Source organism: Chanos chanos, chromosome 6, assembly GCF_902362185.1.
Source record: "Chanos chanos chromosome 6, fChaCha1.1, whole genome shotgun sequence".
Taxonomy (NCBI): domain Eukaryota; kingdom Metazoa; phylum Chordata; class Actinopteri; order Gonorynchiformes; family Chanidae; genus Chanos; species Chanos chanos.
The window spans coordinates 42,509,132-42,529,912 of NC_044500.1; the positions used below are offsets into that span (position 1 = coordinate 42,509,132).

General features: G+C 41.8%; 2 protein-coding genes across 2 annotated transcripts; one reads left to right on the forward strand and one right to left on the reverse strand.

Moving 5' to 3' along the window:
• Window positions 1-868: 868 nt before the first annotated feature.
• gnl3 (G protein nucleolar 3) lies at window positions 869-5,189 on the reverse strand. Its single transcript, XM_030776698.1, has 15 exons — window positions 5,125-5,189; window positions 4,869-4,927; window positions 4,525-4,665; window positions 4,280-4,402; window positions 4,132-4,200; window positions 3,862-3,997; window positions 3,614-3,717; window positions 3,231-3,378; window positions 2,862-2,949; window positions 2,480-2,657; window positions 2,243-2,385; window positions 1,883-2,019; window positions 1,577-1,794; window positions 1,253-1,328; window positions 869-1,159 (listed from the first exon to the last, which is right to left on the reverse strand). The coding sequence occupies exons 1-15, from the start codon at window positions 5,135-5,137 to the stop codon at window positions 1,053-1,055; spliced, it is 1,740 nt and encodes a 579-aa protein (XP_030632558.1). The 5' UTR covers window positions 5,138-5,189; the 3' UTR covers window positions 869-1,052.
• An 856-nt stretch (window positions 5,190-6,045) lies between these two features.
• On the forward strand, window positions 6,046-20,247 carry pbrm1 (polybromo 1). The gene is given in 32 exon segments (XM_030776553.1): window positions 6,046-6,183; window positions 6,563-6,660; window positions 6,804-6,951; window positions 7,118-7,267; window positions 7,752-7,868; window positions 7,975-8,043; window positions 8,206-8,304; window positions 8,405-8,490; window positions 8,628-8,719; window positions 10,177-10,393; window positions 10,682-10,823; window positions 11,562-11,656; window positions 11,963-12,242; window positions 12,446-12,502; window positions 12,504-12,552; window positions 12,985-13,163; window positions 13,165-13,625; window positions 14,010-14,221; window positions 14,696-14,881; window positions 15,238-15,395; window positions 15,505-15,759; window positions 16,015-16,160; window positions 16,376-16,436; window positions 16,438-16,534; window positions 16,701-16,884; window positions 17,111-17,315; window positions 17,574-17,775; window positions 18,065-18,220; window positions 18,710-18,868; window positions 19,417-19,466; window positions 19,708-19,921; window positions 20,075-20,247. Coding segments are annotated over 32 exon segments (4,935 nt in total).
• The last annotated feature ends 534 nt before the right edge of the window (window positions 20,248-20,781 follow it).

A 20,781-nucleotide genomic window follows, 5' to 3' on the forward strand; every position in this document is an offset into this window, starting at 1 on the left:
TTACATCCTCCACTGACTACCGCGTTGGAGTTTCAAACTCTTCGGGGGAAGGATTGGGGCGGAGATCCGAGCCGAACCATAACGGTATTTCAACGGTTTGGACTGTATTCGATGTATGCTGAATATCTCAGAACTTACTTTGAATACTACTTTTTTTTTTTAACCAGTGATTGGCAGTTTAACTTTGTCGGTTCTCATTCTGTTGCTCAGGTTTTTTATCACTCCGGTTTCTGTGTTGCATTTGGTTAGTCCAACATTCAAGCTGGCCAAGACTTAACATGTATCAAACTGTGTATTTTTAGTTTTCTGCACAGTGTGAATTAATCCTCTGTTTACATTGACTCACCATCAGGGTCTGCCATCAGTCCATTGGAGATTAGGTTGGCTAAAACAGTTCATACATTAAATGTCAGACAGCTTTTGAGGACACAAATATGTGTATAATCTACCAAAGTTCTGGAGATGCATTAAATGATGTTTCTTTTTTTTTTTTTTTTTAATACGTTTGAAGTGTATTATGCCACATGCAAACACAAAACGGCAGAACCACTCACATTTTCAGTGTGCTGTATTTTATTTTGGCAAAGCTAAAGTGTTTATCTGAGTTTTTCCTTTATACACTAATAAAGAGGAGTATGTATTCCTCAATTATTTTAACATTAAAAAACACACTTTGTTGGGATTTTAATTACATGCCATCATATGTGCTATTGCTATAATAGATAAACCCAGTGAAGAGACTGGTCCATTCATGTTTACAGCTTATAAAGAATGACTTATGTTTATTTATCAGTGACATGATAAAGAATACAGATCAATATACTTGAAACTTAAAATACATGGAATTACGTAAATGCAGACAGGAACATACTTTTTAAAGTAGTTTATTTTCCATCATCATATGTACAAGAGTTGATGTCAGACACTGACAGACACATTTAAAGTAATCCCAGAGCTTTCGACTCTTGAGATGAAAAATGATTCCACATCAGCACTGCTGTTGACTTTTTCAAACAGTGACAAGACAGGAGCCAATGTGGCCACTGCCACATTCAAACAAAATCAGTGTTGAAATCATACGCGTCATCATCATTTTGTTGAGAAGATGACAAGTCTACGTTGATCAGAGCAGGCGGGACAATCACTTTTGCTTTTTCACCTGAAAATGACAAAAGACGGTAATGACACAAAACACTCGAGGCAGAATTATAAAAATTTGACTAAAAAAATCTCATATCTCAGGAAGACTTACTTGGTGCACTCGCTTGTGTGGTCTTTTTCTGTTTCACTGGGTTTGAATCTTCAGTAGTCTCCTCATCTGATTCCATCTGAAATTCAACAAATAAAAGTCCATAAGCATTCGAGAAAGAGCTCTCATCAAAGCCACGAAGTTAATCCTTCGTAAACATAGCAACGTGATGGTCCCAAATACTTTGAGGGATTAAACTTGGTTAACTTCAAAACCAGCCCAAGTCTTTCTTCCACCACAGTTTACTGTGTGAAGTCATTATGTTTACAGAGGAAACACTGACATCCTTCTATTGATTTTTGTGATAATAGAAAAAATTTTCTTCACCTCTTCATTGTCTTCACCCATTTCTTCTTCTTCATCCTCATCCTCACCATCTTCATCCTCCTCCTCTTCCTCTTCCTCTTCCTCCTCCTCCTCCTCCACCTTCGCCGGCTCCTTCACCGATGGCCTATCCTCGGGAATTTCACTCGCATTCAGAAGACCGGTGGTGGGTCCCTTTGATGTAAAACCAATGCTGCTTGCCAAACTTGGAAACCTTACATCTTTGAAAAAACAATTCACTGTTATTTTTTTTTCCCACAAAGGAGACAAATCACAAAGACTCTTAAAGCCATAACAAAGTAAACGCACCTTTTAAAGTCTCCTTATTTGCCATTCTCAGTTTTTCCATGTTCAAACCGCTCTGCATGACAGCTATCAAGTCATCAGAGAGGTAGGATGGAAGGCCCCGCCGCTCGGGAGGTTTGCAGTGGTAGCTCAGCTTAGGCCTAATGAATGAAAAATACAGCCAAGTCATTCTCCAGCAAAAGTTCGTCATAGCCATCAACAAGTATCCATCATTACTAGGTTAAAGATCAAAAGGCCCAGTTCCTGGGTCACGTCATCTCAGAGTAAGCAAAGTGGTCTTGACAGATATCCCTTTCAAGTCTACGAATTTTATCCATTAAGTCATATTTGCCGAAGTGGACGGACTGAAGTACGCGGACTTACCCTGTCATGTCGTTTAAAAAAGCAACGGCGGCTTGCTCTGTGCTCGGAACACTCCCCTTCTGTAAAAACCCACGTTTTTTGGCGTAAAACGTCAAAAATTCCAGGGCATTTCTGTAGTCTGGAACATTGTACTGGAGCATAATCTGGAAGAGAAGTAAACCGAGTCAGACTCATCTGCCCCTCTTTACAAACCGCACTCAACAACATCTTCTGTAAAGTAGGGTCGTAAACACTAACGTGTTGCTGGTTACACTGCTTAAGCAGAGCCCTGACGGCCTCCAGGGTACTCTCCTGATTCTCCTCCACCTGAAGACTCCGCAAAGCCATGGCATCGCCGGGGTTAGACGGAGCCGCAATAATCCCCGGGCTGTCAATCATCTTGACATTCTTCGAAATGTGCACTTCTTGTATAGATCTGAAAAAAAGGGCCGAAAAGTTTAATGCTAGCATCTCAAACTAGAGCACAGACAAACTATATGTTGAGGCTCTTTATGAAGCTCAGTGTTGGATTGAATGTAGACTCCACGGTCTGGTCAGATCAACAACTTCATCACGCTTCGGCGTACTCAGTGAAGAGCGTTATTAAACAAAACTGGTGTTTATAATGGTAACTGCTCACTTGGTAATGCCTCGTTGTAATCCAACATGACACGCTCTCATCCCCTTCATGCTGTTGATAAGACTGCTCTTGCCCACATTGGGGAAACCTGTGGCAACAGGCAGACACAGACATGCCAGCATTAACTACGCATATATGACAAGAGCAGAACAAAGCAGAAGTCAAGTGATAAATGAGATCAGAGTTGGATTATTAACGTCATCAAGAAAATATGTCCAATGCGTTGACTCATCATTTCTCATTTTTTTTAAGCGAGAAAAAACAAAACACAGCAATGGCTAAAATGCCGTCTCTCTTTCTCAGGTTGTCAATCACAAGGTCTCAGATGTGCGTCTAGCTGATATGTGGCTGCTGTTTAAACACTCTTACCGACAACGCCAACTTTGAGCATCTTCTCGCTGTCCTGCGCGTCGGCCAAACAGGTCAACGCCTGAAGGAGAGAGTCCGTGCCGAAAGACGCCGCCGCCCTGCTGTGGTCGACCGCTGCGTTGGTTTTCCTTCGTTTTTTACTCTGTTGCTGTGAGGCAAAATGACAGATGAAACGAACGATGTTTCACCGTTTATTCTGTTGTCCTCTCTTTATCTTTCCATTTTTACATTTGAACCAAAAAAAAAAAAAGAATGTACCACTACAATGAGCTTAATCATGTTGCATTACGCTTTCCGGAATTGTTTTGATTTCGGACAAAACAGCAAGACTTAGTGATAAAACATTTTTACTCTGAAAGGTCAGACATTTTGGACGCACATACCACTGTTCTGTCTTGCAGCGGTCTCGATGCTTTGAAGGCGAAGGTGGGAAATTCAGCTTGAAGATACTCAAGCCATTTCTCCACATTCTCTTTAGGCACAAGGTCTGTAGGAAAAAGAATATGCTTTTCTAAGATTTCTTTGAAAGCCATTTATTTCTAAAAGTCATGAATCCCACATCATAACTGAGTAAAAAAAAAACCCAAGCTGCACAGAGACAGAAGTCAATGCTTTAAAGTAAAAAGTTTACCTATTTTGTTCAACGCAAGCATAAGCCTTTTCTTTCCCTCATGTCTCAATACAGCTTCCTCCAGCTGTGGACATCGACAACCAAGTGGATCTCTGGCGTCCAGGACTTCAATTATAACATCGGAGGCATCAATGACCTGCAGGAAATATACTTCTTTGAGACTGAATATTTCTGGCTTGTCATATAAACACTCTAAAAGAGCAACAGTCAAATTAACAATCTGTCTCAGGGGATACTTCAATCCAAAAACTCAAAGTCTGTTTGTCCTACCTTGTTCAGTTCACTGCAACGTAACCTTTTGTCAGTGGCAGACCCCTCTGGTGGCTTTACTCTCTCTTGCTGTGGACACAACACGGATTTTAAACAGAGCTTCAGGCGAATATTTAGTCACTACGCAAATGTGTTTCATTCTTTTCACCTTTTTAGCTTTTTTAGCTTTAGGTTCAGCATCGCCACCGGTAGCTGCTTTCTCCTTCTTTCTCTTCTCGGCTGCTCGCTCTTTTTGCTTTGCAAGCTTATTTTTCTCTCTCTCTTCTTCGAGCTATACAGAAGAAATCAGTAGGCGACACATCATTTATATTTACCGAGAAAGTCATAAACGTGCGTATTATTTAGCTCCATTGGTTCCATATCCAAAAAGGCAACGTGAATGCCTCAACAGACCTGCAGTTTTCTTTGCTCTGCTTCTCTCAGGATCTCCTCCTTGAAAGGTGCACTGTTGGGAACCCCGGGATCCTTCTTTATCTTTCTACTTATGCCCTTCTTCTTAGCCTCTTTCCGTAGTTTTCTGTTATGTTCCCGTATCTTAGGTAAGAGAAATCGTAATGTCAAATAGTCAGCGACTGATGCGGCACGTGAATTGCTCTAGCATTCATCAAAGTGTTTCTCCTAATGCTAGGCAGTTATAGCGTAACCTCACTGACGAGCCACGTCGACTACTGTAGCACGTCGTTAAATTACCAATGCTAGAGAATAATAAATGTTAAAATATACCCAGAGTTCCTTACCTTTTTCTGTATTTTGTAACGTTTGTGGCAGGACAAACGTTTGCTTGCCTTCCTTAACTCTGAAATCCATGAACATCGTGTTAGTTAACTCACCCTCCTAGCAAGTAACCGAACAGTGTGGGTAGCGAACAAGAATTTAAGATCAAGGTAAAGTACAACAGCTATGCCCCGTAACCATATGAAAATCAGTGCCATCACAGTGATGATTATAACAACACTCAAGCAGCATATCTTAATATTTTCACTTAAAACTTACTTGGACGTTTCATGGTTAGCTTTCGCCACTACAGCCCGCACGTGGATTTTCAGCTGAGGGAGAAATGCTTCTTCTACCTCTGTATTTCCGCTTCCGTCACAGACATGAAAGAGTTAATTTTTTTCTCTCCCTGCTAATAATAAATCAATCATCCCATTCGAATGTTTTTATTATTCTTCACAATCTCACAAAGTACACCGATGAGAAACTAAAGGTAAGCCCCACATAAGATTTTTCTCCTTGTTTTTCAGCATGCATATCTCACTGGCCTCAGTTCAATACTGGAAGCGGTGAGATGTGATCATCCAGAGCTAACTAGCACTGCCTTTGTTTTGTCTACTGGCGCTATTGGCATAGAAACCCGCTGTCAGAAAGATAAATGTCAGTTAGCCGTAAAATAACGGTCCTGCATGCAGTAGCGTTCGCCAGCATTAAAGAAGAAGTATGCTTCTTCGTAATTAACGTCGGCTGTATGTAGTATGTTGCTAACGTTAGCTGGTAAAGGAGCGGTTTATAAAAATTATCAAGCGCATCAAGAATGAAATGACTGCAGTGCATTTATTCAGTTATTCCTAACACTTCTCTCTGTATGGAGGGAATGAAAACAAGGATTATTAAGCATAGCTGGAGAAGCTTTTTTTTAATATTGCTCTGACAGTAAATACACATAAATTGGCCCTAAATTTTGCTTAACCTCTTAAAGTTTGCATTTTAACTTAGCAGTTGTATGGTAGTCAAGTTCAACCACCGGATTCATAAAACGATACTGCTATAGGTAATTTACCACTTATTTAAGCAATTAACACAATCGAAAAATATATTGTTTTGCAAGACTTGCTACAGTTTTTATTCATTTGTCAACAACAGTCTTGCATGTCATCTGTAAAAAAAAAAAAAAAATTCTCTCCAGGACGTATTACAATGGGTTCAAAACGGAGACGGGCTACTTCTCCGTCCAGCAGTGTCAGTGGAGGGGATTTTGAGGACAGCCAAACTCCCCCAGTGCCCTCAACGAGTCGTAAGAGGCGAAGGACAGCAAATATTCCAACTGTCGACCCAGTAAGCTGGCTTTTAACTTGCAGATCTGCTGTTGTATTGTAGACATTTGAGTGAGAGTGGACATTTCTGAAAGGGACTTGTGTCTGTCCTTTTCCTTAATCTATGTGCAGGTTTTGTTGGTCATAATTGCGCTGCCTATCAGTTTCTCTCAGTAACCACAAATACTCTTGGCTCAGGTTTTATCAAAGTTAAGGCCTGGCTATGCACAAATCAGACCTCATGCAATTCAGAGCAGTTATTTAAAAAAAAAAAAAAATCATCAGATGAAATACATTTAAGTACAATATCAGACAATATCACGTAACTGCTTCAGTGGGCAGTGTTGTAAATCCACAGTGAGAAAAAGTAATGCCTTACAGTGGTTGTCTAATTCCTGCAGATTGCCGTGTGCCATGAACTTTATAACACTATCCGAGACTACAAGGATGACCAAGGCAGGATGCTGTGTGAGCTGTTCATTAGGGCACCTAAAAGGAGGTAAGGAGTAATTGAGCAAAACTCCATTTTGTACCTTTGGAGATGCTTCATAGTTTCACTCCGTATTCACATCAAACACTATGCACAGTAATGGTGTCTGTGCTCTGTGTAAATCTGAGCTGTATTTTGATCTCACCCATAAGGAACCAGCCAGACTACTATGATGTGGTGTCTCAACCTATTGACATGATGAAAATCCAACAGAAACTGAAGATGGAAGAGTATGATGATGTAGAACAGCTTACATCTGATTTTCAGCTCCTGTTCAACAATGCAAAGACATACTACAAAGTATGGCACCATATAAACACTCAGACAATTTAATGCTCAACACGCTTGTGATTTCATTACATGTTTTGAATAGAAAATGTCTAATTCCTGTGTATCATTTTCATTCTAAAACATAATGATGGATGGTGTATACAGTAAAGAAGAAAATATAAAAATCTCTCTACAGCCTGACACTCCAGAATACCGTGCTGCCTGTAAGTTGTGGGACCTGTATGTACGCACAAAGAATGAGTTTGTTCAGCGGGGGGAGTATGATGAAGATGATGAGGATGGTGATGATGCACAGGAGAACCCAGGAGCTGCCACCGAAGAGGAGGTGAGAACAGACACTCGAGGTTGTAAAATACTGTGATAAAGTAACAATAACTTACATTAACTGTGAAGTTTGGAGGAAGTTTTCCATAGTCATTGGTTTCACCTTGGCACCACACACAGACGCAATTCAAAGGTGATCACTGAGTAAGTATTCTGTCTTAAATATTACATAGTTAGCCATCAAAATTATCTTAATACACATATTATTATTTGAAAGTAATTAACAATTCAAAAGTAATTTACTTCTTTAATTTTCCTACTCTTTGCAGCCATGGCAATAGTGAGGGAGCTCATGACTCACCATTACTTGTAAAGTAAATGCAAAGTTCTGAAGCACATAGTTTAGATATGTCTCAATACAAATACGCTATTGAAGGTTACCTCCATGTATGGTAGGATATGGTAACATATGGTCATATATTGTTTCCTTATTAAAAGCCGGATTCTCACTTATTCTTTGTGTTCTCTTTTGTAATATTTGATAGCCTACACCAAACTGTCTGAAAGATGTCCTGGAACAGCTGCTTGATGCAGTGGTGTCATATACAGAACCTTCTGGAAGGCTTGTCAGTGAGCTTTTTCAGAGACTGCCCTCTAAAGTGGTATGTGCTTTTAATTTGATATCTTGGTATCGATAAACTACAGTATATAGTATGACTAGTTTCATAGCCTAATATATATGATGCTCTGCTTTCTACCTTTCCTCAGCAATATCCTGACTACTATGCCATTATAAAGGAGCCAATAGATCTTAAGACCATAGCCCAAAGAATACAGGTAGGTACTGACATCATGTGATATGAACAATACTGATAAACACAATAACAATATTTTCAAAATGCTGTGGCTAAAACTTCTTTAATGTACAATACTGTACACTGCACAGTACTGTAATGTACTGTGATGTACACTTATGCAATTTTCAAATTCATTTCTCAGATGGGCTATTACAAAAGTGTGCACCATATGGCCAAGGATATTGACCTCCTGGTAAAAAATGCCAAAACATATAATGAACCTGGGTCTCAAGTATTTAAGGTAATGGTAATGCATAAAATCTAATACCATTTTCAATTCAATATTTCAGACATTTGGTGTCTTTATAACGTAAGTGGTGCTTTGTCTCATTCACCTGTAGGATGCTAACACCATCAAAAGGATTTTTGCACAGAGGAAAATGGATCTCGAGCATTCTGAGCCAATCAAAACCAGCATTCGAATTCGGTACTGTTCACTGAGCTCTTTTTAAAGAAGTATAAAAAGGACTTGCTGCCTCTAACATGTGGCCTAAGTCAAATTCCGTGTGTTACTAATGACTGGGGTTAATTGGTGAGTGTTTGTTATTGTGCCCCTTGTGTCAGGAACAGAAGGTCAGCCCAGGGGGACAGGCTCTCTGCCATCACCACGGCCCTGCAGTACGGATCTGAGAGTGATGAGGATGCCATTTTAGCAGGTGGGTTTCACTTGCTTACAAAAGACCAAATGTGAAGTTGAACTGTTTTGACATATTGGCTCATTATAATTCTTAGCTCGGTTTTGAGTGGTGCTACAGATGCCTTCCCAGTGAAACGTTTGGATTTTTAGTTGTGTTCTTCACCAAAAATACTCTTTTTGTCTGTCGTGACTTAAAAGGGACTGAAAGCTACGGTTATGTATTTTTTATTTGGAAAAGCCCTAGATGTGGGAACACTGCGTGTCGGTTTCTCATTAGCCTTCAGTGCACTGCGCTTTCATGTCTCTACAAATACGCTACTCCATATGAAAATGAATCCCCACCTGGTGCATTGGCTGAACAAACCTTTCTGGTGGCCAGAGGTCAAATCAGCCAAGTACTCGTCCTGTGATACATCATGCACAGAGGTTCGTCAGGGATAGATGCTGGTCTCCTCCCCTTTTCCCTCCGTAAACCAGTGTTGTATGTTACAGTCAGTGACAGCTGCTTCTGAATTTGGCTCTTGACCTGCATTCACAAGGTGCATTCAGAGAGAGATGTCGACTGTGTAAATTACTGTGACATTCTACTAACTATCAAAAAAGACTAAAGACTTCATTTTTGATTAGAGAAGAATAGACAGATCCCCTCTGCTCGCTGGAGAAAGGGTGGAAACTGTGTTTGATTTCACATATTTAGGCTCTGACATTTAAACATCCATCACACACTAACACTTACCCTAGTCATGTATGAGTGGATAATCAGTGTACTTGATTAATCCTATTCTTTTCAACTATATGACAGAAGTTTTATTGTATATGTATTATATGCTAATATGTGTGCTATTTTTTAATGTATTGGATGATATGGAGGTATTACAAATGTAACGTATTATAAATCTCATCATTTCTGTGAGTATGGCATGTGAAGTAACTAAGTAATTAACTGCAGAATTAAAGGTCATAGCTGCACTTACAACAGAATTCTAATTCAATGATTTTTAACTCCCAGATTAATAGAACCAAACACTTCTCATTTGACAGGACAGATATTTCTGAGTGACATATAAGAGACATTAATGTGAATTTAAATGTTATAAATGATGGCCTTTAAAATGGTGTAAATTTCTTTTTGCTCAGACAGCCGTGCATTAACATACTGAAAATTAAAATACAAACAACAGAAAACATTGGTAAATACCAGCATATCAGAAAATTATATTCGTCTGATTAGATTCTTTACATCCACCTTGTCGAACAAGTTAAGTTTTCCCATTACATGTACAGGTATTCCAATCATACTTCCTCACAAACCTTTCCAAGTCGCCCTATACATTAGCCTGAGCAGAATTATGACCAGTGTTAAGTGCATCAGTATTTTGACCTTGTTAATGTAAGTTCACACAAAAATGAGTGTAGACTTTGCGGTTGGATGGTATCCAGGTTTGATTGTATCATTGTGATTGGTCGTCGTGCCAGGTTCGGTGCACTACGAGGAGGGCGAATCGGAGGCAGAGAGCATCCAGTCCAGCCTGGACGTAAGCAACCCCATCTTTCAGATGTACGAGGCCGTGAGGGGCTGCAGGAACAGCCAAGGCCAGCTCATGGCAGAGCCCTTTCTACAGCTGCCCTCCAGAAAAGATTACCCAGACTACTTCCAACAGATAAACCAGCCCATCTCCCTACAGCAGATACGGTAGGAATCTCAATGCATTATTGCTGCTGCTGCATGAAGAGATTGATTTTTAACGGTCAGGCTTGGATTTCAGTTAAAGCGTTCAATTGTGCCCTCACATCATGAGAGGAGGTGTTTACCTCCTCTTCTTCTTTCTTAAACACCAATTTCAATATGCCGTTGTTATTCTGAAAATGATATAATCTATTCATATCATATCAGACATTTATGAGCCCCCTGGTTTTGTTGTGAGTAGCGAATTATGTAAAATGATACGAAATTCTGAGAGCGGTTCCCCTTCCTCCACAGGATGAAGATGAAGAATAACGAATATGAGAGCATCGAGCAGATTGACGCCGATCTTAACCTGATGTTCGAGAACGCTAAGCGTTATAACGTCCCTCACTCCCCCATTTACAAGAGGGTCCTCAAACTTCAGCATATCCTGCAGGTCCGTCACCACGGTGATGCTGCACTGTACTCTAACGCTCAGATTGTTAAGCAGCGTTTCGCACGAGGAGTGTTCAGACCTTTCGGCAGTTTACACAAAGACACTTGATTAATGCTGTTGCTATAAGAAAAGTGTTCAGTGGAGTAGCCGGCCTTGGGTTTCTGCCCGTGTATTCTTAATCTTGTGTACTGGGTGCTATAAACAGATAGCTGTGTTATTTAGAGGTAATATTCTGACTGACGACAGTGGAGAATTTGGGGCTGGATTCAGTGAAAATATCAGATGGTTCTCTGTGGAATATACAACTTATTGTTTAGATAATGCTGCTAATGACTAGTCTGTATATGAATGCATTCAAAGGATGGTTCAAAGGATTCTGAGAACGACTGAGATTTAGCCTATTTACTGCCTAGGTTTAGATTTAGGACCAAAAAACACGTTGATATTTTGTTTGAACATAAATGTGTGTGTGTGTGTGTGTGTGTGTGTGTGTGTGTGTGTGTGTGTGCGCGCGTGCGCGCATGCATGTGTGTGTGTGTGTGTAGTGTGTGTGTGTGTGTGTGCGTGAGCGTCAAAGAGAGAAAGTGCAAAAGGGACTTCATTAATATTGATGACTATCAGGGTGAAAGAAGTACTGGTAAATATTAATGTGAGTTTGTGTGTGTGTGTGTGTGTGTGTGTGGGGGTGGGCGTATATGCGTGTGGGTATTTTTTTTTTCTTTCTTTCTTTCTTTTCAGATGAAGAGAAAGGAGCTGTTGAGGAGAGAGGACGAGGACGGGGACAGCATGCTCTCTTCCACCATGTCAGACGGCGGCAGTGCCAAGCGTAAGAGGTACGTATTGTTCCCCCCCCCCACAGCCCAGCAGCTGATCATTAAAGAGAATTATGATAGCGCGTGTTTTCACTCGGACAGAAACGCCGAAATTGCATCTTTTGCTTTGCTTGCCGTTTGTTAAATACCTTTTCTATCTCTCTCTCACTGAGAAATTTACAGAGATAAAGGATTATAGCAGCAGATATTTTTAAATGCATTATTGGAATTTCACTGGTTTTTAAGATGTAGGTATAGTGCTCTGTCGGTTTAATGGGTACATCGTTCATTACATTCAGTACATCGTTGTTTTTATGTGATGGGCAGTCATAAAAAGAACACTAAGAAGAATCGCATGAAGCAGCTTTACTCTGCTGTGACGGAGGCTCGTGAACCAGGCACAGGACGCAGGCTGTGCGATCTGTTCATGGTGAAACCTTCAAAGAAAGACTATCCAGATTATTACAAAATCATTCTGGAGCCCGTGGACCTTCGCACCATCGACCACAACATCCGCTCTGATAAGTACTTGAGCGAAGAGTCCATGATGGAAGACATGAAGCTCATGTTCCGGAATGCACGCCACTACAACGAAGAAGGTTCCCAGGTTAGCGGACCAAAATCACATTTCCTCAGTTTAACCGACTGAAGATACAAGAGAGCGTTTCACAGTCAGGAAATTATACTCTTTTCGTGTTGTCCAAACCTGTTGCGGTGACAAAGTTACAATGCCTCAGGATTTCTCTCGATATTTTTAGCTCTTGCCTGGGTTTGTCGTGTACTGAATCACTCCATGGTTTTCTTCTCTAGGTGTATAATGATGCCAACATCCTGGAGAAGATCTTGAAGGACAAGAGGAGGGAGCTGGGGACCAGTGCCAGATGAGGATGATATTGTCTCACCAAAGCTGAAAATAAGTATGTACATTTAGATTAGGGTAATTAAAACCAAGTGGATCTGAATGAAATGATATTTGCTCAGTAATATGGATATTTATAATTAATAGCAATGTAAACACCCAGTCAGATTACTTTCTCAATCAGAGGGCCTTGCATACCTGCAGTTTGCCTGCATCACATTTTATATTATGTGCATGTCAGCAATAATTTTCTTTTGATGTTAGCACTGATATGTGCATAAACACAGTATACATATGCGCAGTTCATTTACAATCTTACATCTGAACAAATTCATTCAGATGGACAAAAAACTTGTAGCCTAAGCATTGCCCTTGGAACACAATATTTTTATGATATATTTTGTCCCTTAAATGATGGTATGATGAAAATGATGGAAAGAAAAATTTCCATCATATGTCGTATTTTTCGTTTTTCCCTCTGTTACTGTAGGGAAAAGTGGCATCTCCCCTAAGAAGTCCAAGTATCTGACCCCTCTGCAGCAGAAGCTAAATGAGCTTTACGAGGCTGTGAAAAACTACACCGACAAACGTGGTCGACGCCTCAGCACCATCTTCCTCCGCCTACCTTCTCGGGCTGAGCTGCCCGACTATTACGTGGCTATAAAGAAGCCCTGTCGACATGGAGAAGGTCAAGAGCCACATGCTTGCCAACAAGTACCAGGATGTGGATGCCTTAGTAGAAGACCTGGTTCTGATGTTCAACAATGCCTGCACTTACAATGAACCGGAGTCCCTGATCTATAAAGACGCCCTTGTGCTACACAAGGTCCTGCTAGAGACGAGGAGAGATCTAGAGGGAGGAGAGGACGCCCATGTCCCAGACGTGCCCCGTCTCATTCAGGAACTCATCCGAAGCCTATTCGTCTCCGTTCTGGGTCACCAGGACGACGAGGGTCGTTGCTATAGCGACTCGTTGGCCGAGATACCCGCCAACGACCCCGCCAACCCCGACAGGCCACCTCTTAACTTTGAAATCATCAGAGCCAATGTGGATAAGGGTCGCTACAAGAGATTAGATGTATTCCAGGACCACATGTTTGAGGTGCTGGAGAAGGCTAGACGCATGCACAGGTAGGAATCTGCCCGACAGGCTTGAATAAGATTGCAGTATGTGCAATCCAGTTGTAGTCTAAAAGGACAGGTTTACTGTTTTTGAATTTTTTTTTTTTATGGCTGATTTTCAAAATCTTACAACCTACCACTTTGAAACAAGGAAGTCAGGAGACTAAGATTTGATTGAGCCAAACTGTGGCTTTTCATTGACACCGTGAAAAAACACAATGGTGAAAAAACATCGGCAAATTTGTCCAGCATATATTTAACTGAGATACACAGTTTAATTAAACATCTGCTGCTGACACCAATTTTGTTTGACCTACATTTGAAAACAGTGCTCAGTTATTGATGACTTTACTGAAGGTTTTTTTTTTTTTTTGGGTGTCATCTCCACCACAGGACAGACTCTGAGATCTTTGAGGATGCGGTTGAGCTGCAGCAGTTCTTCATCCGAATCCGAGACGAGCTGTGTAAGAACGGGGAGATCCTGCTCAGTCCTGCCCTTAGCTACACCTCCAAGCACCTTCACAGTGACGTAGACAAGGAGAAGAAGGAGAAGCTACCCAAAGAGTTTGAGGAGGACAAGTTGAAGAGAGAGGAAGAGAAAAAAGGTTTGTGTCCAAAAGGTTCTGGACAGCTGGTTGAAGAAGATGGATGTTTTGATTTGATGAATTAGCATGTTGGTGTCTGAACAAAGCCTTGGCTATAATAACATGCATAACAATGTGTATACTTCAATATTCACATTTTACTCTCCACTATTATCTCACACCACTGCTCATGAGACAGAAGCAAATGGAGAACAGTTCCGTGATGCAGGAGAATATATGTTTCATCTGCTAATGAACTGTGTGCATTTAACTGATACTCCAATAGTAACTTGTCATAAATTTCTTAATACAGGTTTAAAAGCACGTGTAGTATTGAAATACTTCTCTAGCTTTCTAAGCAAAGAAAAATAAACGATTCATTCATTAAAAAAAAAAAAAAAAAAAATCGAACTGGGATGATTCATCGTGGAGGTCAACTCAGTGATCTGTATTGAGCTGTGGTTGGTTTTCTGACATGCTGGATTTGATTGACAGAGGCGGAGAAGAGCGAGGAGTCGGCGGGCGGGGCATGGCAGGCGGGACTACAGCGGACGTACAGTCAGGACTGCAGCTTTAAAGACAGCATGTACCACGTCGGAGACTACGTCTACGTGGAGCCTTCGGAGCTCAACCTGCAGCCGCACATAGTCTGCATAGAACGCCTGTGGCAGGACGACGCCGGTAATCCTCTCCGTCCTCGCTCCTCTACGCGGAGTTCTAACTTTTTCTCCCTCCACGAAAGGTCAACGGTTGTATTTTTTATGTCCCCTCACATCATTTCGCAATTTATGCTCTGAATGTAACCACAGCGTGTACTTAAAAGGGCAAGGGGACTGTTTTAGGAGGTCGCTGTGGATTCGCCGGGTTAATGTATCCATCCATCAGACTGAGATGGTAATGGGACATCCATGATGGTCCTGGTGCTTGGCTGCTGCGTAGCTGCTACATAATTCACTGCAGAGTTGTTTTCGTGCCTTGTAAATGGTGATTGAGTTGAGTGATTGTCTTGACTTATCTCAGTCGTCCTCTGTTTATAGGAGAGAAGTGGTTGTACGGTTGTTGGTTCTACAGACCCAATGAAACCTTCCATCTTGCCACACGCAAGTTTCTAGAGAAAGAAGTTTTCAAGAGTGATTACTACAACAAAGTCCCGGTCAGCAAAATAATGGGAAAATGTGTGGTCATGTTTGTGAAGGTAAAGTTTGTCTGTATTTATAATCATGCCTCAAGATTTTGGTCAGAGACCTCAGCTGCGGGTTGGCTGGTGGTGTTTTCACTCTTTGATTTTATGATAACGATTACAGGAGTACTTTAAACTTCACCCTGACGGCTTCAGGCCAGAGGATGTGTACGTTTGTGAGTCTCGGTACTCTGCCAAGACCAAGTCTTTCAAGAAGATAAAGATGTGGACGATGCCTTTGAGCTCAGTTAAGTTTGTCCCTCGCGATGTGCCATTGCCCGTGGTCCGAGTTGCCTCCATGTTTGCCCCAAAGCATGACAACGAGAAGCCTCCAGACGTGATTGAGGACAGCAAAGCTGTTCTCTCCATTATTGATAAGGTGTGTAGCAGAAACCAGAGCTACAGGCTTTACTGAAAACCCATGGCTGCTCACATCTCTCCACAGTTTATAATGGTTTCCACTATTCTTGAGGCTTTTCTTTTTTTTTTTTATTAAATTTGCCATTAATTTTTTGAAAGGAGAAGTTGTAGAAGAAGAGGTTGTCTTGAGTTGAGCACTACTCTAGAGTTTAAATAAATTCTGGAATAAATCAGTCACATTGTTACTGTGCGGGTTTTTTTTTTTTTTTTGTAGGAAAGAGAGGATGTTCCAGTGGAGATGAGTAACGGCGAGCCAGGCTGTCAGTACTATGAACAGTTGTGTTATAATGACATGTGGCTCAAAGTGGGAGACTGCGTCTACATCCGCTCGCACGGGCTAGTGCGCCACAGAGTGGGAAGGTAGAGAACGACCAAACCACTGCAGACAGATGTGCCTTTGCTGTTTTTAATTTGCGCATGCGCCGTCTTTGAATCGACAGTACGTAGTAAATGCACAGTGTGTGATAATGTGTTAACTGACACGTGGGCATGCGCAGACAGATACGCTCATAGAGAGTGTATTTGCATTGAGATGATGATGATGATGATGATGATGTGTGGTGTTGGGTGATCAGGATTGAGAAGATGTGGATGCGGGACGGAGCCGCGTACTTTTTCGGCCCGATTTTCATCCATCCCTGAGGAGACAGAGCACGAGCCTACCAAGATGTTCTACAAAAAAGAAGTGTTCCTTAGCAACCTGGAGGAGGCTTGCCCTATGACCTGTATATCAGGTAATGTTTCTGCAGCTATTTAATAAACAGCCTCTGACTTGATTAATAGTGTATGTGTACCGAGAAGATTTAATCTTCCTCACTGTGTCATGTCAGTAAGTAAAACTTATCGAGTCACGGTTTGATTATTGCAATGGTCTCTCACCCTGTTGTTCTGACCGAACAGGAAAGTGTGCAGTGTCCTCCTTCAAGGACTATGTTTCATGCCGGCCGACAGAAGTACCAGAGGAAGACGTTTTGCTCTGTGAGAGCCGTTACATAGAGAGTGAAAAAATAATGAAGAAGTTCAAAGGCCTTAAGCGGTTCTCTTTATCTGCCAAAGTGGTTGAGGATGAAATCTACTATTTCAGGTCAGGTGTCTCACACTGAACAGAATTCACCGAACAGTTCGGTTTGAAATGAGAGATACTGAAGTGAAGTGAAACCTTGGTAGATGGCCAAGTATATAGTTCGTTTCTTAAACATACCTGCTTAACTAGGAGTATAACATTTTTTTGAACAGAATGTCTTGACGGTTAGAGCTGGAACACCATGTTAAATTTGAACATTATTTCAAACTCCGTCTCTTTGAATCAGAAAGCTGATAGTGCCTCAGAAGGAACCATCTCCTCTCTTGGACAAGAAGATCGAAGAGTTGGAGGCCAAATTTGCAGAAATGACGGATGAGGAGCTGGAGGAACTGGGAGAAGATGATGGGGAGGGCTCAGACGCCCAGTCCATGCCCCAGTTACAGACTCCGCTGACCAGCGATTTGGACATCATGCCATACACACCTCCACAGGTCAGATCAGCGCCTCTCAGTGAACAGCTAGGCCTTATTCAATGTCCGAAAGCCCAAAACAAGTCACCCTTCCAATCAAGGCCACCCATAAATCAGGATGACAGCCATAAGTTTTAAACAAATTTTAATTTCTTTAGTGTAAGACATTCTTGGGCGCCATTAGCGACCACAAAAACATTAACATCTCCACTGCTATATAGTCATGTCCAATGGCGAAGTAAAGCTTCTTAAACCATTCTGCCTCTCTCTCAACCACAGTCCACTCCAAAGTCCATTAAGGGGATGTCAAAGAAGGAAGGTGCCAAGAGGAAGATCAATATGAGCGGCTACATCCTGTTTAGCAGTGAGATGAGAGCTGTCATTAAAGCCCAGCACCCAGACTTCTCCTTTGGAGAACTCAGTCGCCTGGTGGGGACAGAGTGGAGGAACCTGGAGGCCTCCAAAAAGGCTGAGTATGAAGGTGCGAGTCGCTGAAAATGAAATTAGATTTACGATTTTTTTATGATTTTTTTCCTGTCGTCGTTAATAATGATGACTGGTCAAGACGACTACTTGTTGGAATGTACACACTGCCATATGTGTTAAAGCTTTAATAGATCTAGTAAATATAAAGCGTTTTCTCTGAGGAAATTTCTTGGGACCTCTTCCGTACCTAAACGTTTTGTCATTTAAGACTGAAAGTTCAATCTGCTGCCCAATCAGTGCTGTCACTGGGTGCCACTAACGGTCGTCTTCCCAATGTGTTCCAGAACGGGCAGCTAAAGTGGCAGAGCAGCAGGAGCGAGAGAGGGCGGCCCAACTACAGAACTCCCCGAGAGCAGGTACCCCTGTAGGGGCGCTCATGGGGGTAGTGCCTCCTCCGACCCCCATGGGGATGCTTAACCCCAGCATGACGCCTGTGTCAGGTAACCCCTCACAGATGTGGATGAACCTTCTGGTGACACACAGAGCTGGAATAAGAAGCTAAACTGCTAATACCTCTTTAATTTTTCCACTCCTTCATCTCCTAATTAATCCTTAACTTCAAAGCCTCCACTTTTTGTTTTCTTATATGCCAAATCTAACATTCTAATTTATTGGCATATAATGTTGAATGCATCATTAACTTTTTTTGTTTGTTTGTTTGTTTGTTTGTTTGTTTTTAACCAATCAGAATCAACCCTTGTCGGTTAATGAACTGCATGTGTGTATGTGCATGAAATTCAGCAATTGTCTGGAGCCTGGTGTCTGTTAGGTGATAGAATTTGTCCATTTATTTTCTTATATTCTAACTGTAGGTTGGATTTGCTGTCTCGTTTGTCAATAGTGCATGAATATACTTCTGATAGCTACCCGCATGTTGCACTGATGCATGTATCTGTTGTGTTGCTACCCCCTTTCCCTCCTCCCTAAAGGCATGATGGGTACGTATGGGCCGCCTATGCTGCCTCTGCAGGGCCCTGTTGACGGAATGGTTAGTATGGCCCCCATGCCGCCACATCACATGGGGATGCCTGCCTTACCATATCACCTTCCACCGGGTATGCCCAGGTTCCCTGGCATGCCATACCCGGGTAAGAAGCCAAAGCTCCACAGCCCTCGCAGTTGCTTCCTGTCTGCCACTCTAATTCACTTGAGGGGCTACCTGTACCATAGGCTCAGGTGCTTAGCTAACACATCCAATCCATGAAGGGCCTGATGACAGGCACTGTTCCCGAGCAATCTGGCAAATCGGCTAGACCACGTCTGCGAATATCACTTTTATTACGACAGACATTATCTTTAGTGTATCTATACTCTTAATCTGTAGAAAAATCTCAGCTACGCCCACTACCAATGGGAAGGGTATAAAAAGGTCAAGTTTAGCATGGAAGGGTTTTAAAAATAGCATGCTAGCATTTGGTGTTTCAGTGGAAGTGACATTATCCAAAAATGCTCACTTCAGTCCATAGATAATCATAAACATAAAATTACACAGTATGTCGGCGGCACTACTTAAACTCAGTGGGCAGCATTAAACTTTAGTAGCCCGTGGACTGTTACTGCAGCTGTCCACAGCAGTGCTGAAATATACCGATGAGTCTTCTGTGTGACTGTATCTATGCTGCCATTGCTTCCACAGGTATGAATGGAGTGGCTGGCAATTCCGGAGCAAACTCCTATGGAATTCAGGTAAATAAGAGGTCCGAGGAGCCTAAAATGTGATGTTTTAACTTCCTGTTTTTGGATGCAGAGTCGCATCGGGATGTATCTCTTGCTTTGTGTTTAAATCAGAGTGTGTTGACGGTTTAAAAAACGATTCCAGGACAGTCCCTAAGGCACCAGACAAAGGCCGTATAATTTACACTACTCAACTGCACATGTTCCCATATTTGTGAGATAATGGCAGTTAAACCAAGACATACTTCTGTAGATGGGAATGATGGGTCAAGGCCAGCAGGCACCTCCACCGTACCCAGGTCAGGGTCAGGTCGGTCAGCCTGCGCTCCAGCAGCCCTCCACCCCTATATTCGTGACCCCACCACCCAAGTCTCAGCGTGTCCTCCACTCAGAAGCCTACCTGAGATACATAGAGGGGCTTAATGCCGAGTCCTCTACTGTCAGCAAGTGGGACCAAACTCTGTCTGGTTAGTAAGAGCATTTGGCAGTGCAGTTCCTGTTACATTTCAAAATATGCTAAACATGAGTAATAGGTTTTGATATATATGCATATATAGAATCTCTCTCTCTCTCTCTCTCTCTCTCTCTCTCTCTCTCTTTCCCTCTCTGCTGTTTCACAGCCCGAAGGAAAGACGTTCGGCTCACGAAGGAACAAGAGAGCCGACTGCCGTCTCATTGGCTGAAGAGTAAAGGGGCCCACACCACCATGGCCGACGCTCTGTGGAGACTGCGAGATCTGATGCTGCGGGACACGCTAAACATTCGCCAGACTTACAGCTTACACAATATCTGAACCATTCCACTTCATAGTCTGTTTCATACAGGACCTTCATTACTAGTGTTTTAGTGTTGTAATGGAATCTATGTGTTTTTGAGGTTTGTAAAACGGTACGTGTAGTCGTGGCCTTGTTAGTGTTGTAGTGTTTTTTCTCTGTTTGTTTGTTTGTTTGTTTTTGTTTTTAATGGCACTTTAAATGCTTTGAGTTGTTATGAGTTGGCAGTTAGCTGTTGTTCATTGCTGGTTACAAACATTTTCATAAAATGTTGTAAAACTTGAAACATTTTTCCTTGTCACATCTGTTTTTCTGCTGTTGGGCACTGAATTTGTCTGAACCTCTAAACGGAATTCGGGTATCTGCATTTCCAAACCTGCTTGGTCTCACTAAAAAAGCAGCTTGTCGCACATATGTGGCAATTTCACTGCAAATTCTTGTATGACAGACAGACACCTGATAGCTTACAGATATGTTTTATATCATCTTGTTCGGATTGGTTCTAAATAGTTAACAGCTTAAAGTCAGTGCCCGTTTAAATGACCTACTGTTCA

Coding starts and splice junctions, on each gene's coding strand:
- gnl3 (XM_030776698.1), bottom strand. Junction 4,201..4,279: donor AAGCTAAAAAAGCTAAAAAG/GTGAAAAGAATG, acceptor TTGTGTCCACAG/CAAGAGAGAGTAAAGCCACC. Junction 2,658..2,861: donor TTACAACGAGGCATTACCAA/GTGAGCAGTTAC, acceptor CCTTTTTTTCAG/ATCTATACAAGAAGTGCACA.